General features: G+C 53.9%; 1 protein-coding gene across 2 annotated transcripts in view; it reads right to left on the bottom strand.

Annotated features, from left to right (window-relative positions):
- Positions 1-9,778, bottom strand: part of SMG7 (SMG7 nonsense mediated mRNA decay factor) — a 50,757-nt gene extending 40,979 nt beyond the window's left edge. For both annotated transcript variants that reach the window (XM_035537944.1, XM_050712417.1), the window contains exon 1: positions 9,674-9,778. In XM_035537944.1, coding sequence (XP_035393837.1) covers positions 9,674-9,702 — 29 coding nt within the window. In that variant the 5' untranslated portion in view covers positions 9,703-9,778. The remainder of the gene's footprint in view (positions 1-9,673) is intronic.
- Between the last annotated feature and the right edge of the window lie 3,104 nt (positions 9,779-12,882).

The following is a 12,882-nucleotide window of genomic DNA, read 5'->3' as shown; positions in this document are numbered from 1 at the left end:
GCAGTACCTGTGTGAGCTGCAGGGAGCTAGGGGAAGGAGGCTTTGTTACCTTGCCACGCTCCCAACTCCTGGCTGAGCCGTGCAACTCCCCATCCGGATGGGCTGCAAAACTCAAGAGTCCACCAGCAAAATTCACGTGCTCTGGGAGGCGTAAGAGCTGCTCTCGTCCGCGTTCAGCTGGAAGAGAAACCGACCCCAGCAGCTTGGGCCTGGAGCATCTTACGAGCTCAGGACTGGAGCAGCAGGATACGCTGCTCTGAGAACTGCCCCTCTCTAGAAACTGAGCGGCTTGAAGTTTCTGAGCGCAAATTGGAGCCAAATGGGTCCCGAGGAAAACCGACACATATAACTAAGCCTTGGCCAAAGCGGTGCAGCTCAGCCGCAGAGCCCAGCGTACCCCTGCAGCTCTGCTCACGGCAGGTCAGGACCGGCTCTGAACCAAGCTGCCCTGCTCTCGGTACTGCCAGTTAACCTGTAACGCACCCCTCCGGCCTCAGTAACTCACCAGCCGGCTGGGAGCAAGCTTCTGAGCAAATCGGTAACTTCTACGGCTAGTCCTGCTTTGGGGGACTACCCATTTTTACAGAAGTCGCTGTATTTCAAGCGTACATCTCAACACCTCAGATACAGACCCAAAAAGGGCTGCCTCCGAGCAGCTCACGCAGAGCAGAGCTGCTCACCACGCTCACTCCACCCACTGCAACAGCTGGGGAAAAGGCTCTGGGCTACAACCCCCAGCCCGAGGGGAAAAAAATGCCAGGGCTGGAAAGGACGTCCAGAGACGAGGTATGCGATTCCCTCACCCTGCCGTTCCCACAAAACACCGTGCCGTGTGCTTCCCAGCTCCTCCAGGGGCAGACGCTTCCCTGTGCCGGAGCAGCCGGCCCCAGCCACCCCGCTGGCCCTGCAGAACCTCGGCGTGCCTTACGCCGAGCCGTGCCTTACGCCGAGCCGTGCCTTACGCCGAGCCGTGCCTTACGCCGAGCCGTGCCTTACGCCGAGCCGTGCCTTACGCCGAGCCGGCATTTTCTGCATCTCTGCTGCAAATTGAGTAAGAACGGATCGTGCCGGGAAAAGATCCGGCGTGAGCGCGTAATTAAAGGCCATTAGCTCAACGCCGGTGCGTGCTCCGCTCGCAGAAGCCAGCTCAGCTCTGGCATTTCACTCCACAACCACAATAGCTCGGACCTTGTCACCACACAAACGCTTCGTGGAGTATTCTAGCACATCAAGAACAAATTGGAAAATAGAATAGTTTGGCACTGCGTTTTGGCATTTGACAGAAAAGCATGGAAACTACATGAATCACGCTGCTTCAGCCTCAAAATCTGAGCTCCATATGCTCAACGGTACTGTCAGCCCTACAGAGAAGGCTTCCTGCAGCCAAGTCCTTCAAGGCTCAGAGGTCTTCTTCAAACGCAAACTACTCCTGGGCCGTGTCTGAAAAACTCCAGCATAGCAGCTGCCAGTTTCATAGTCCTCAAAGAATTATTTCAGGAGTTAACAGGAACAGTTACACGTAAGATACATTTTTATAACTATCTTCAATGCAAAGCATGCAGAATTTTACCTGGTTTTGAGACAATATCCCAAAACTCTACATACACAACATAATGTTACAGGTAGACACCAAGCACCTTTTTTAATGCTCACTTCTACCCAGCAGGCTACAATGGAAGCTACCAAAATAGCCTGTAGTTGCCCAGACAGCATCAGCAAGCATTTGGTATCTTCACGAGAAAGATACCAGACATACCTTTTGGGATAGCCTAAAGCTGTAGAGGTTATTGCAGTCTTTGAGACCAAAACCAGGAAAGACAGGTGTTTCAGCTCACCCCGCCAGCCACGATTCCCTACACCTGACCTTGCCCCAAGCCCTGTCGCTCCTACAGCTTGCTTCAAAACTAAAGCCATCTCAAAAACGAGGTAATACAGGGACGGACGCACCAGGTGGGAAAATCTCCTCAAGTTCACACCCTTACATACCCTATGTGACATGCTCCTAAATTAAGGTATTCTGTATTACTTCAGATTAGTAGTAAGGATCCATATTAAGCACTTTATCATTTATTTTCTAGTTAAAGATTTTACATGTAGGTTCAACTTCATGTGTATGGATGGTATTAACACAAACTAAAATCCCTCCTAGATTTTTACTAGAAGTTTACCCCATATCTTTCAATCATTTCATTTATAATCAGTAACCCATACAAAAAATAGCCTTCCTCGAATCCCACATTTCTATCCAAAATGAAATCACATTTCCTTTTTTACTAGCAACTGCGGCTGAATGTTGAAGCTCGAAGAGTTGCTTCTGTTTTCATACGCTTCTTAAGTGACAAAGACTACTCTTACCGACATTGATAAAAGCAGACCTGCTTCCCCGCCCCCCGAGGAACGGCAGAGAACACGGTAGCAGAACTTCTAGGATTATCGTAGACCAAAGGGCTGAAAGATGGTCTTGCCAACTGATTTGTCACATATTCACTCCCCTCCCCTCCTGACATTAGCCGTAAGGAAGCTAATTAGCTCCTTCAGAGAAAGGGGAAAAAATATACAAAGTCAACTTACACATACCAGTGTTAGATGAAGCAGCAAAGTGTTCAACAGGGCCGGGCATTAGAAGATATTTGCAACAACACAATGAAATTAAACTATGGGAAACAGACCCCTGATGTATTACAGAATCACAGAATCGAAGGGCTTGGAAGGGACCTCGAAAGATCATCGGGTCCAACCCCCCTGCCAAAGCAGGCTCCTTAGAGCAGGCTGCCCAGGTAGGCGTCCTTGAATATCTCCAGAGAGGGAGAGACATTATAAGTACTTCCAGAAAAATGACTTTTTCCCCCCTACAGGTGGTAGACAAAATTAACTCTAGCAGGACTCCTAAGTACCTCAAGGGTATCTCTGATTTGAGTCCCATCGGTGAAATTCGGTCTGTCGCCCACAGCAGGGTAACAGTCCCAAGAGACTCCTCAGCCTTCTGGTTCCTTACGATAATCCCTTGAGTGCAGAAGCCAGTGTGAATAATCCGAGAAATGTCCTACTGGAATATAGAAAGAAAAGAAAGCAGGCCTAGCGTTACTCCAAAAGCTCTTTTGTTCCATCTTACCTCGCAGCATTACGTTGATCTGAATGGGCAGCTGCAAATACAGCTTGGAGGAATTGAAATACGCAATATCCAGACACTGCTTGAGCAATTTCCCCCGCGTTTGGTTGTCTAGGAAGACACCAAGCCTACAACCTGAACCGCTCCTCCAGCTCTTAAGTTTAAGTGGGAAGAGCAGCAGCGGCCACACGAGCCTGGAAACAGGGCCTAAAGGCAGCACTGCGAGCAGTGGTGACGAAACCAGGCTAACCGTAAGACTGCATCCGACAAGACGCTGCCCGCAGCCCGAGCACCCGGGGCGCAGGCAGAAGGGCCACCAGTGCTCCCTCCCGTAAGGGCCAGCGAGAAACCAGGGCCCGAGGGCAGAGCCACGGCCCCGGCTCACCCCGCAGCACCACTCCTTACTACCACCCCTCGCTCCGACGGGTCTGCTCACACAAGTGAATCTCTGCTGGGAGGCCCGAGAGCAGCGACGAAGGGCGCTCGGCCCCCAGCAGCTCCAGGCCCCCCTCTCCTCCTTCCCCGGCCACCACGCACACCCCGCGATCCCTCCTCTCCTGCACCAGGCGCAGCGGGGAGGGCAGAAGGCGAGGCACCCATCCAAAGCCGCCGTCTTCCCCGTCAGCCCAAGGGGCGCCCAGCAGCGGCTCCAGCCGGCCTCTTCTTCTCCAGCGGGAAGCATCGCGATGCCCACAACAGCCAGAGCTGCAAACCCAGGAGCTCCGCCTTCCAGGTAGATGGAATGAAACGAAGCTTTAGGTTGCCTGATGTAGAAGGGAACGATACAATTCAGCGCCCAAATCAGCTTATTCGGAGGCCAACACACATCTCATCGGAGAAGTCTAGGGTTACTCGTTACGAAGCTCCTGTGAGGACGATACTCTTCAGACAGAAGGAATGGATTTTATGAGTAGCTTGAATATCATGGTATGCTTTACATTCAGTACTGAAATAAAACAAGCTAAGCCATCATCAAGTCGATGTTAACAGGCAAGTTTATCTTCTCACCCTGCTCTAAAATGAAGAAACTTAACTCAAAACCTCTGCAAGCCTGCACTCAGGGAGAGGGACAGCCTGTTCAAAGTGCCGTGTTCAGTTCAAGAGCCCCGCTCCCAGCTCCAGGGAAGCACCGCTTGGTTACCCTGCCACAACAGGGCCCCCTCCTTTTCAGCACAGGTTCTAACCTGCGTATTCCTGCGTGGTTTGACAAGACCTGCCGCAAGAGTCATCCCTACAACCAAGAACGAATAAATAAATACAGCTGCAGCTTTACTTACACTAACTGCACTTGTAGGTCACTGGAACACCGCTTCGCAGTAACCCCGAGCACAGCGCAGTAATAGCGACCGCCACAGGCCGTGCGCTGCAGCAGGAAAAGGAGGGGTCTCAGCCCAGCCTGAAAGCTGGGGTACCACTGCGACAGCCACACCACACACACGGGCACGCAGGGGCTCACGCATCCTAGGAAATGGGGCGTGCTTTACTACTGCTATAGGTCAGTGACAACAAGCACTACATCACCAGGAGCAGCAGCCCCTTGCTGTCAGCGCCTCGCCCCTGCCGTGCACAAAGCTCCCCCCGTCCGTCACGTAGTCCAGTTAAATGGAGGGGGTTAAAAAAGAGGAAATACAGCAGTTCTCTGGAGACCTGGCCCAAAGCGTACACCATCGAATCAGGGCCGAGGGGAGAGGGTGAGAGGAAGAGTGGGGTGCTCCTGCAAGCAGCAGCAGCTCTCTAGACGGCCAGCCTTTGGCCAGGGATTAAGGAAGAAGGGCCAAGTCACCTGCTCGCTGCGGCCTTCTCCCCCTGCCTCCACCCACACCGAGCCACCTCCCTGCCAGCCACGCCAGCCGAAACATGCCCACCAGTCCCTGAATGCCCACGGGACTTGGGCCCGGCCTCCCTGTCTGCCCCAACAGGACCTTGCAGCGGCACAGGCCCAAGCCCCACACCCCACAACTAGCGGGAAGCCCCGGGGGTGCCTACTGAGCCCAGTGAGCTCTGCCCACTGCTCTCCAGCGGGAGCGCCGCTTGGACGGCTGCTCCATGCAGCCAGCTTCCACCACGTCGATAGGAACGGTCAGCGCCGAGACTCCCGTGCCTCCGCAGATGGGTCAACTTCGTCAAAAGCACTGGGGAGAGTGGAGCGACAGCTGGTAAGCAGGACGTTCACAGGAGCCTCGTTTCCCTGGGCAGAACACAGCGTAAGAGCTATGAAAGATGGTGTGACCCTTAGCACGAGTTGCCCCTGGGTGGCAGAAGGATGTAAAAAGCCCCAAAAAGCCCATGAGAAGAAAAACGGGGGAGTTGGAGCTGCTTGGCTACGGCTGCCTGGCACGCACTGAGCGGACAGACCCGAGAGACACTGCGCGTGTCTGGGGGCTTGCAGCAGGAAGCGTTTCTTCTAGCTGGTAGCTCTGGGGGAATTGCTTAATGTCTTTTTTTAATTGTAATTCTTTTTACTTCATAGGTCACCACACAAAGCCTGTAGACCTGCAGTAAGCAGTACTCATCATCAATCTTACTTGCCTTTAAAACCACTGCCCTCTGCCTTGAAGAATAGCTGCTCATGTCAAATAACGGCAGTAAGTCTAGTTACCACGTGCGGGGAACAGCTTGTATGGACAAAAAAAGACGGAACACTTTTCCCTTTACCTCTCCCCAGAGAAAACACCTTGCTAAGAAGTGCCTCCCGAAAGGCCAGCGCAGCTTTCTGACCTCTCTGCTACTCCTCTCCCGTTTAAAATCCAAGAGTAAACAACGTGTGAAAGTAGCATTAATCATTGCAGAACACAGAAAAGACAGAGGGAAAACTTTCCCAGACCCAGTGGGCACGAAGACAAGTCACAAAGGACTGCAGATCAGCTGGAGCGAGGTCTGTGAAACCCCAGGTTGCGCTCACCCACCTCAGGGCAGGCGACCTGGGGGGCAACAGCAGCCACGAGCCCGCGGGCTGGGATGAGCAGACGGAGCCAGGCCGCTGGCAGCGGCACGTGGCAGGAAAGCGAGCGCAAGGTTCAGACAACACGAAGGAGGAGCACCGCGGGCCGTCTCCTTCCTCAGAGGCTGTCAAGCCCTGAACAACCTGCTGCGACACCGGGGCCGCCCCTCCTGGAGAGGGAGGTAGGACAGGGACTGCTGAGGTCACCTCCAGCCCCAGCGACCCCGTCAGCTCCAGGCGGCATGCTACAGCCATGCATCGCTGGACTAGTAGCCCTGAGTTGACGTTTACTAACATTTGTCCTTCCAACTACTCTCAAGCTAGTTAACTGACTCTGCCTGTCTCACGGGATGCGCTCCGGGCTTCAAGCAGTACTGGTTTGTGCCTTTCGGGCACTGACAAACATCGGTTTTACACCATCCTCCTCAGGGATCGGTACCAGAACACGTTCACACGCGACGGCTGCAGCACTAAATTACCTCTGCTCCTGCCCTCCTCCACTAACAGGGAAGAAACATTGCGAGAGGTGTGTCACGGCCTGGCAGACAGCAACGGAGCAACCGCGCAGAGACACGGCAGATGCAGAAGTAAATGGAGCTACTGAGGAGTCTTTGAAAAGAGAGCCACAATTTAAATTATTAAAGCAGTCAAACCTTTAATGAAGTTGGTTATAGCCTCATCCTAAGACTAAAGGAAACTGCCTCCTGGTTCGTCAGCACCGGGATTTCTAAGCAGTGTTCAAGCCCTGTAATTCAGGCACTTTTTATGCTATGTTTACATAGTGCTAAAAGCCACAATTTCCCAGAGTAACGCCACGCTTAGCTTGAAACTGGAGTTCACAGCTCTGTAAAACACAATCCAGACAGTCACATCTCTGCCAAACTGCTACGCTTCTGAGTCCAGGTTGACTACACTTTGAATGTTAGCACACGGAATTGGCAGTGAAGCTCTTTCCTTAGAGCAAAGACAAGAGGAGTAGGTGGATACAAGTTCAATACTGTCTTTAAAAAGGAAGTACTTGGAAGTTTCATTGCTATTACAATCGGCAGTATAATTTGCTTGTAAGTGCCTTCTGTAGCTAGCAGGATACATGAAATGCTGATTTTAAGACGCCTGTCCCACAAGATCAGTTTGATATATGGGGAATACTGGAAGACTCCCCAAGCAGCATGAATTTCTAGCCAGATCAGACACGCCAGGCTGAGAATGCATTCACCTGAACAGAGAGATGCAAACTCTGCCCCTCTCCTCAGAGCTCTTTGAAAGACCTTTCTGACGTTTCTGCTCACCTGACTAGATCGAGGGATCTTTGCGAAGTGTCTAAGACAGACCCAAGAGAAGTACCTAGGAAACTTAACTCAGAAGAGACAGAATGCAACCCGGTACTCCTGAAAGGTGACCTTGAAAAGGATATCGCAAGCAGGAAAGCAAAGACCCCCAACGCTATCTCACAACATACGAAGATGACTTGAAAAAGGACTTTAGAGAGACGGGGTACATTAAGTCCGACCTTCTCTGTTCGTTCTGGAAAACTTCTGCAGGAGCACCAGCTGTTTCTCAGCTCTTGCACTCTTCCTGAAGGGTCGTGATCTTTTAAGAGCGGCATTTTAGAACAACTGATTCGTGTACATACACACACACACACAGAAAACGAGAGGCTGCTTAGGGAGGAGTTAAGGCATTCTGGCCAAGAATCCCTTTCTTCCCTGCTCATTCTCTTCGGTGTCTCTTGATTCTTGCAGAGTCATTATTTCACTAGTTATTCAAGCATTACACGGTCACCTCGGATATTCAGCTCTCCCCCACCTAAACTCCAAATACACGGAGAAAGATTTTTCACACCAACTTTTCTGTCCCTCATTAGCTTTACGAAGGGAAAGGCTAGCAGAGACAAACTGCCCCGCACCTTTACCCAGCTCAACAGTTCTTAAGCTACCTTTTTGTATCATTACCCTCTATCTATCTGTTCCTTCCCCATTCCATGCGGATGGAGCTTGCAATGCTGGCGCGAGGAGGATGCCCTCCTCTGTAAGGCAGAGGACTAACAGACCTGGCTCTGAGAGCTTGAGGCCTTCTTCCCTCACGTGCCTGGGCTGCAGCCATCCAGTTCCCAGCAGCTCAATTTCTGCCCTATGCAAATCAAAGAATTAAACGTACACAGTACTGCTGCGGTGGACATAAAAGGCATTTTGCAGATTTAAGGAAACTGCCCCCAAGCTTACCCTCTCCACAGAGAACTGAAACAAACGTTGCGCAGAGGGAAAACGCGCACGTTACCGGCTACAGACTGCTTGGAAAGTTTTGGGGACTTCCCCCCCCCCCCCTTTTTTTTTCTTCCTTTTTCTGGAGAAGATCAGGTTTGTGGTAGCAAACACAGGAATCACCAGATGTAAGGTATTAGCACCCAGATGCTCGGTCCTGTTACGTTAGGCACTACACAAACACAGAGCAGTCAGAAAATACACCAGAGGCTGAGCTACGTCGTCAGGGGAGCAAAGTTAGCAGGGAGAGGTGACTGCTGCCCACGTGCTGCAGGCGAGGAGGATCTCCAGCTTGGCACAGAACAAGGGGTGCCAAGAAAAAGCCTGGTGCTGCAGGAAGGTGCCTTGGGCAGGACACATGCGGCTGGGGCAGCGCTGCCTTGCAGGAACACGAGGCAGCCAGGGGCTCGGAGCCCCGGGGGGCGGGGGGGAGCTGCAACGTTATTAATGCAGATGCTAAAGCAACTCTTGTACCAGTAGAGGAGAGCTAACAACAGACATTTCAGACCTTGTATTCATAAGTGTCTGGAAAAATGGAAGAAGCAGCTAAGACGGCGCAGGTTAGGTTTCTAATCGAAGAAAGAAAAAAAAAAAAAGCTTGTGAACTTGCTACTAGACAAAAGATCAACTACTTTTAGGGGGCGGGTGCTTGAGTCGGGATCTGGACCACCGGGGAGGCAGGCACAGATGAGAGGAAGAGGAAGAGATGGATCTGAAGAATCAGCACGGAGACACAGCTGAAGCGCTTCACAACAGTAGGCAAGAATTGTTTGGGAAATACAAAAACCTCCTGGAACCCACTCCAGAAACCTGCCCAGGCCTTTAAGTCTCCAGAAAGGGCCAGCATGTCTTTCTGGTAGCGCTACACCTTTCTCACGAGGCGCCCCGGAAGGCTGGGAGGCGCACAACACCCCCTCCCTCAGCACATCGCAGACACCGAAAGGCCACCGGCGGCTCAGGACGCTCCTTCCCGCAGCTGTGAGACAAAAAAAGCATTTCGAGCCCGCCGAGGGAGCCTGCGGGGAGCCGGGCGGTGCCAGCCCCCGGAGCTCTCAGCGAGGGCCGGGGCCCCGCGTCCCGCCCGGCGCTCCCAGCCGCCCAGCTCCAGCCGGCGGGGGCACGGCAGGGCCGCCCCGCAGGGCCCGGCAGCTCCCCGCCGCCCCGGGGCACGGCGTGACCTTGCGGCGGGGCCGGGGCAAGGAGCGACGGGGGCTGAGGACCGACCCCGCTCCCCCCCGCGCCGAGGGAGCCCCGGCCCGAGCCTCCCCGGCCCCGTGGCGGGGCTGGGCCCGGAGCCCCCCGAGCCCCCCGCGGCCTCGCCCGGCGGCAGGAGGCGCCCCCCGGCCCCGGCCGGGCTCTCACCGGAGATACTGCGCGCACAGCAGGCTCATCCTCCGCCGCTCAGCCGCCGCCGCTGCGCCGCCCCGCCGCGGCTCTCACAGGCCGGGCCGGCCCCACGCCCCCAGGCCGCCGCCGCTGCCGCCGCCGCCTCCGGCCGCCGCCGCCATCTTCCCGTGCAGGGCCGCGGGGAGGGGCGGGAGGGGAGGGGCCGGGGGCCGCGCTCCGGCCGGGCACGGGCCGCACCGGGAGGGGGAGGAGGAGGAGGAGGAGCTGGAGCTGCCGCCGCCGCCGCCGCTTCTGGTGCAGGTGCAGGTGCAGGTGCAGCCGCCGCCGCCCTGTCCCGTCGCGTCCCCGCCGCCCCTCCAGGCCCTCCCGCCCCGCCGGCCGCACTTCCGGGCCCGGCCCCGCCGCCACTTCCGGCGGCGCTACCGGCAAAGCCTTCCCCCGCGCCTTCCCCCGGCCGCCCGCAGTGGCGGCCGCCGATTGGCTGCCCCGCTGCTATGGCAACCCCCGGAGGGGAGGGGGGGATGAGCGGCGTGTCGCCATGGCAACCGCGGCGCCTGCCCGGCCCGCAGCGCGGCCCCCGTTCACCTCAGCGAGCGGGCGGGGAGTTCGCGGCCCTGCCCCGCGCCACGCGCCGACATATCGCGACTATATGTGTGTGCGCACGCGGACGGGGCTTGCTTACAGCCGCCTCGGGGCTGGTTTCGGGCCCAAACTGGTCTTTGCGCAGAAAAGGCACCCCCCTCGCCCCCCCCCCCCCCCCCCCCCAGCGCAGCAGCCATTTGGCCGCCTGGGCCAGCGTGAGGAAACGGGGCAGGAATTTGAAACGGGAGCGCAAAACCTGCCTCGGGGGGAGGGCGGTGGGGGGCTGGCACAGGCTGCCCGCAGGAGCTGTGGACGCCCCGTCCCGGGCGGTGTTGGAAGCCAGGCTGGATGGAGCCTTGGCAAGGTCCCTGAGGACAAAGCGCAAACTGTGTTTTGAAAATGAACCCCTCGTGGTTTTTTTCCAGGTTGAAATGAGAACGCGCTTGGGGAAGTGGTTTTTGTGTTGGAACAGAAGCCTCCTGAGATGACGGGATCGGTTTCCTGGTTTCCTGGCAGCTCCCAGCACAGCACCCGGGGCAGGGCTTGGGGCTCTGCCTCCATTCCTCCTCTGCGTGGGCTCTTGCCTACAGAGTGGGAACAAACTGGGCAGCACTGGGCAAACTGGGGCTGTTCTCACCTGCCCAGAGCTTGCTCTGGGGTCCAGGGGCTGCTTCCCCATCCCTTCTTCAGTCTCAGCTAAACCTTTCCACCTTTTTCCACTTCTTTTGCTAGACAGGATCCCCTGCCAGAGGCTTCCTCCGAGGCAGAATGACACAGAGCATGACTATAGCACAGCCACCAAACTGCAAAGGGTACTCTGGCATGTCCTCCGCTTCCTGTACGCCATGGCAGCAAGGCCTTGGTGCTACCTGCGCTGTTATGTAAATTAGAAGGTGGCTGCAAGGACAATTTGATATATATGTATTTTTTTTAGCCAGCGTTAGCACCGTGATGGACTTCATACAACGCAACTGGAGCACTGGCTTGTCTCTGTGACTCTGAGCACACTTCTGAGCAGAACAGGTTGGGTCTGTCCAAACAGGAATTTTCAGTGCTGCCTCACCCTAAACTCAGCTTCCGCATGTGGATTCAAAGACAGAAGCTTCATTTGGGGTGTTTGGGCTAGGTGGCACATCCAGGGTGGCACGTTCTGGCTTCCTGCAACACCTGTTCGTCCCACGCACATGGGTCTCATCCCTCGTGCCGCGTCGGGAAGAAGCAAGGAGTGGGCTGCATTGACTCAGTGGCCGTCTTGTTTAGTCTTGTTTGAGTCCAATTCACTTCAAGAGCCACTTCAAAAGCCCCGAGAGAGTCGCATGGGGTAGAACTGATTCCTGAGTCTTGGGCAGCCTGCCACACTGGGGAACGAACAGTCCCAGTGTTTCTTATAAATTTCTACTCCAAACCTTTTTGGAGGCAAGGGGGGTACTTTCCTTCCATTTAAGGAGGAGCCACAAGTCTGTCTCCTCTTAGTTTTATTCAAAGAGAGTTGTGATAAAGGTCTTATCTTCAAAGAAGCAGATTTCTCGTAGAGGTCAGAACATATTATAATTTTTATTGCTAATGAGTAAATAATTGTGGTCTACCATTTTATTAATTACATGGTACTGGGAAGGATTTGATCCACAGATGAGCCCGGTTGACCAGATAGCCCAAGAACGCAGTGAATAGCAATGTATCCTGTCTCTGCAACACAGCCAAAATGCTGAGGAGTGAAAGGATCCTGATCCCAAAAGTGAATCTGCTTGGCATCCTTCAGCAGCCTAAAGCATTGCAGAGCCCAAGGTCTCCTTTTTGTGTGTGTAAACTCTCCCCGTTTTCACGTAGGGAGGTGGCCACCTGCTGACTCCCCACCTGTCAGACCTTGACTAGTGGATCTGTGAGACATCACACTGGGCTGCCGTTCCAGGTGAAAACCTGGGATCAGGGAAAGCTGAGAGTACAGAGCACAACAACCAGATGAGAAAACCCCAGACCCTCTGCCGATTTGGTGATTATTTCAATCTCAGTATTATGAATCTGGGAAATGAGCACTTGAAGCAATTGAAGAACTTGAAGGAAGAAACAAAGTATGAAGATACCTAAACAATCTTAATTTTGCCCTGTATCAGTCTCTCTCAGTAATTATGTTGCTGCTATTAAAATCTATTTGTTGTCATCCCAGATTTTATTACATGGGTTTTTAATCAGTGACATGTTAGTGACAAAAGCCTCGTCTTATCCTAATTATAGTCTCATGGCTCCAAATATAGTCTATATGCAAAACTTCAGAAAATTTGAGTCTATAAGGGTCTGTAAAGTCTTCATTGTTCCCTTGCAAATACCATTCCAGACAAAGAAAAAAAAATAAGACAAAGAAAAAAAAATGTAAAAATGCTGCATTCCTTAAAGAAATCCCTTTTAATCCTTATAATTCAGAAAGTATCTAATAGATTTAATTCTGACAGTGTGTGCTGCACGTTCTTGACAGAGGTACTTACACACTAAATAAAAGCCAAATCCCTCTCAGAAGGGAAGGACAAAGCCTCCATCTCGCAGCCCCAGCCTGCACAGCCCAGCTCAGAGCATAACTGCGCAGATCAATCCTGCACGGCTGAGCTGTAACCTCAGACAGAATCGGGGACGGAAAAGTGCCAGCAGAG

Source organism: Cygnus atratus, chromosome 8 (assembly GCF_013377495.2).
Source record: "Cygnus atratus isolate AKBS03 ecotype Queensland, Australia chromosome 8, CAtr_DNAZoo_HiC_assembly, whole genome shotgun sequence".
Classification (NCBI taxonomy): domain Eukaryota; kingdom Metazoa; phylum Chordata; class Aves; order Anseriformes; family Anatidae; genus Cygnus; species Cygnus atratus.
Note: the sequence above shows the minus strand (reverse complement) of the source record. Positions and strands in the feature narration are given on the sequence as shown.